At 43.2% G+C, this 4,121-nt stretch overlaps 1 protein-coding gene across 1 annotated transcript; it reads right to left on the bottom strand.

The window, feature by feature from the left end:
- Positions 1-1,402: 1,402 nt before the first annotated feature.
- On the bottom strand, positions 1,403-3,966 carry exoc8 (exocyst complex component 8). Its single transcript, NM_001140342.1, is given in 1 exon segment — positions 1,403-3,966. A coding segment is annotated over 1 exon segment (2,070 nt). The 5' UTR covers positions 3,856-3,966; the 3' UTR covers positions 1,403-1,785.
- Between the last annotated feature and the right edge of the window lie 155 nt (positions 3,967-4,121).

Raw genomic sequence — 4,121 nt, 5'->3', positions numbered from 1 at the left:
TTGCCCGTTTTACGCAGGCGCGCGCGAGTGGGAATTGTTGGCGTTGTAGTCCCGAGTGGATCAGTTCTGCAACTGCAGCTTCACAATAAGAATTTCACGTTTATGAACAACAAAAAACTACAACCCCCTTAATCACAGTGAGGAGTCCCAACGTTTGTGAAAAAATATGGTCATTGTAGGCTATTTACACCTCGGTGATACTAAATTTGTTATTAACCAGTAGACTATCTTAGACCATATGGGTAGCAGACGCACCTGCCTGCACATTTCACATGCTATTGAATGTGCAATGCATGTTGGTGGTGATTTAATTTCATTTAGATTTTCAACCTAACCATTTAATGAAACGCTGGATGCATATTCTGAAAATGTGGCACATTTTCCCAGAACGTTTCCCTTTTCCTACTGATATGTAGGTCAAGCTATATCTATCCATGATTCACATGTTTTGCATATGCACCCATTGTCCTTGCCAAATTGGTTGGCATCCCTGTGAGCACACGGTCATTGAAATGTCCTGTCAGGCATAATTAACTAGTCAGGACAATGTGTTCCCTGGCCCTGATGTGTGCAATGCAGCAGGCTTGGAATAATTTACATCCATTGTGGCAGTTTATAAATCAATTGGTCTCAGATTATCTGAGATCCAGTCAAGGGGCTGTCATTTCAAGAGTATAATTGCTTCATACAATGGGAAAAACTCCACAACATGAACAATTGATAACTCATGCTTTGTATGACACAATCCCAAATTAGACTATCAAAAAATGTACTATAGGCTATCTTTGATTGAATGATTTCAAGATTATTTTTTTATTCCAATGATGCAGGAAATATGGTAGCTGTCAAGACTGTATGCCAGAATTTGTTTCTCCCCAAAATTGTCAATCATATCCATAGCAGTTATTTCAAGTGGAAAATAATTGCCTATCGAAGAGCTTGTCACACCAAATAATATTTATCACCTTACCCTCTTATGTCTTTACTATGTGAATTGGGTTTGTTACAACAATAATTGAAATATTTTGAATATCCAATCCATTATCCATTTAGAAAATCCTGAGACTTACTATGTGAATTTTGATGCCATGTTAGAAGACTATAATCAGTTATGATGGAAAACATTTAACATAAAACCCCTATTTTATCCAGAAATAACAAAAGGTCTTTTTGAGGCTTTGTTCTGAAAATCTTCACTAGGGATATGAAAAAGATTGTATAAGAAGATTATAGTGTCAAAAAAATCCCCTGCCCTCTTGATCTTTTTTTTTATCATAACACTCAGTCATATATAAAATCCTTTTCCACCATTTGGTTCAGTAATCCTTAGAATTTCCATCGTCTTGCAGAAAGTTAATCAAACAGTATATTAACAAATCGTTTTTTCATTAATTGGACAAAATTGTTATAATGCATACACTTTTTATTTTGAGAGATAATTTGTGGGATACCATAGCGTTTTTCAGAGGCGCATTCATACAAATGAATAACATTCCTAACTGCATTAAGTTAATACATGGCTTTATGAATCAGTCATCTTATTCCAGTTAGCCTACTATTCGTAATGCTATATCATCAAGCATAGGAAAAATAAATGAAATTCTAAAATCACAAACTATATCGATGTCATTGTCTTCAACATCACATTCAAGAAATAATCATCATGGAATAGCCTATACGACATGGCAGAATAAAGATTTAATCAGTTCTGGCCAAAGATTTGAAGTTCAACAGTGGCATCAATACAACAAAAAGTGCTGTTCACAACAGGTTATCATCCACCCACTAGACCTGAGACATAGTGCTATCAGGATTGACACGAATGGGCCGTGCACTTTTTCTCAAGTCCTGTAATTGCTTAGCAGGTTTCCCCACTCCTTCCTCAAACCTCTTTTCTACCACAGGGAGGACAGTATCGTGCAGGAAGGAGGCATTTTGGAGAATGAAGGCTTTCTTCTCTGCCTCCTGTTCACACCGGAGGCTGTAATCGACGTGCTGCACAGCCACAAGGATGATCTCCCTCAAGCTCTCCAGCAGGACCATGTGCAACTCTGGGAAGTAGAGCTTCAGCCCCTCCTCCAGGAAAGCCATCATCTGTTTGGTGAAGGCCACAATGGTGTAGCTGAGGTTGACCCAGCAGTCGTCTCCTGTATACTGATTGAAGCTGCTCATGCCACAGCTGCGCATTTCCTCCTTCAGCTTGGTCAGAGCCTCTGGAGTCATTAGGTTCATCTTCCTCCACATCTCCTCAGAGTTTCGGTGCTTGGTGGCCTCAATGATGATCTCCTTGTAGCTCTGCAGGGCTGCCTTGATGTCTTTGACCAGGAGGGACTGCAGCGTGAAGGTGAGGTCCAGGCCGATTTCACTGAGCTGCTTGCAGTGCTCCTTGGCCACCTTGACACACTCAGCAGCAGTGGAGAGGCTCTCCTTGCTGTCAAACACCTGCCCACTGAAGGCATCCACAAACGTCTTCATGGATGAGCACGACCAGACCACAAATGCCGAATAGCAGCCTGTGTTACCGGCAAAGTCCATCTCAAACTCTTTGGCCGTCTCCAGCAGGCTAGTGAAGAAGATGTTGCAGAGCTTGTGTATGTAGAGCAGAGTAGCCCCCTCAATGCGCAGCTGGCGGATGGCGGTCTGCACAGCAGCGGCTCGGTTCTTCAGGAAGAGCTCACAGGCCTTGGTGGACTGCCCCAGCCGGATTAACTGAGACACTGCCCGACGGGTCGCTTTGGGTCCCCCACGGAGAGAACGGTCGGGAGAGAGCTCAAACACCAGCACCTCCGTCAGCTGTCGGACACGCTCATCCACCTTCACCCTGAGCTCCTTCACCCTTGTATTGACAGGCTGGTCCTTCAGGTACTCGTTCAGCTTGTCCAGGAGGTCCACGGCACCTTCAAAGTCCCGTTGAGCAATGCACACGTCCAGGTCCTCGGGAAGCTCCTGGATCCACTCCAATCCCAGATCCACTGCCTCCTCTGAGTCAAAAGGGTTGGTCTCTTCGTCATCAAAAGGGTTGGTCGAGACCAAGGCCTCTGGTCTCACAGGTGAATTGGGCAACTCTACCTCTTCCGTCTTATGTTTTTCCTTAGTCACTTTATTTTTCTTTGTCTCATCAAGGATCTCCAGCCACTCCTTTTTAATCTTGCTGTTCTCTGCCTGAAATATGCGGCTTTCGGGGAACATCAGGATTTTGAACATGTCCTTCATTGGGGGATGGTCTTTCACGTTGACGATTGCAAAGCTCTCCAGATCATACAGTGCATTGTACTTGTACTTCACTGTACCGTGGCGATTCGCTAACCAGGTGGCAATGAGAAGGCAATCATTCATCAGGAACGCATGCACTTTTTGAAGTTGTGCCATGTTGTCCACATCATATTCAACCAGGTCGCCATTGTACACTAAATACCTGCCTGGGGTGTCCATAATGTTTTTGCACCCCTCTACTTTCTCAAGCAGTGTAGTCAGTGTTCTCTGTTTCACTTCCTCTGTCTCTTTGGGGAATGCTGCCAGCATCTCCTTTGCCGTTTCATCCTTATCTGTTGAGAGCAAAGACTGAGTTATACTCTCCATGATACTCTTCTGCTCTGTCAAAATATGACTCAGTTGGTACATCTCACTCTCCAGGTACGAAATCTCTTTGGCAGTTTCGATGAACTGTCTGTAATTCTTGTAGACATTTTTCTTCAGGTTTTGAGCCGTTTCATCTGCTAGGGTCTGTATTTTTTGACGATGTTCCTGCAAATCTCTGTCGCCATCAGACTGTTGTGAGAGATGCTTGACATAATTTTGTGGGTCGAAATTAGCTGATTCCAATTGCTTGCGCAGTCTGTTCGCCTGGTCTGTCATCTCCAACGTTTTAAGGTATATTCTTCAGATTACAAACGTGCTAGAAAAATAATAATAGACAGAAATAGGTGAGAACGACAGCTGACCGGTTTGTTCTTTTTTTTATTTTAGCTGCACAGTGCTAACAGTCGGGAAGGGGGAAATAGGTTAACACCCAAAACGTCACGAGACATCCGAGAACTAGGTGGCCAACAAAATGTGTATTATGGTCAAAGACTTTCGATTATAATGGCAAGATAATCGAGTGACCGCTCTAATAATGGAAA

This window comes from Salmo salar, chromosome 15 (assembly GCF_965601325.2).
Source record: "Salmo salar chromosome 15, fSalSal1, whole genome shotgun sequence".
NCBI classification, from domain to species: domain Eukaryota; kingdom Metazoa; phylum Chordata; class Actinopteri; order Salmoniformes; family Salmonidae; genus Salmo; species Salmo salar.
Note: the sequence above shows the minus strand (reverse complement) of the source record. Positions and strands in the feature narration are given on the sequence as shown.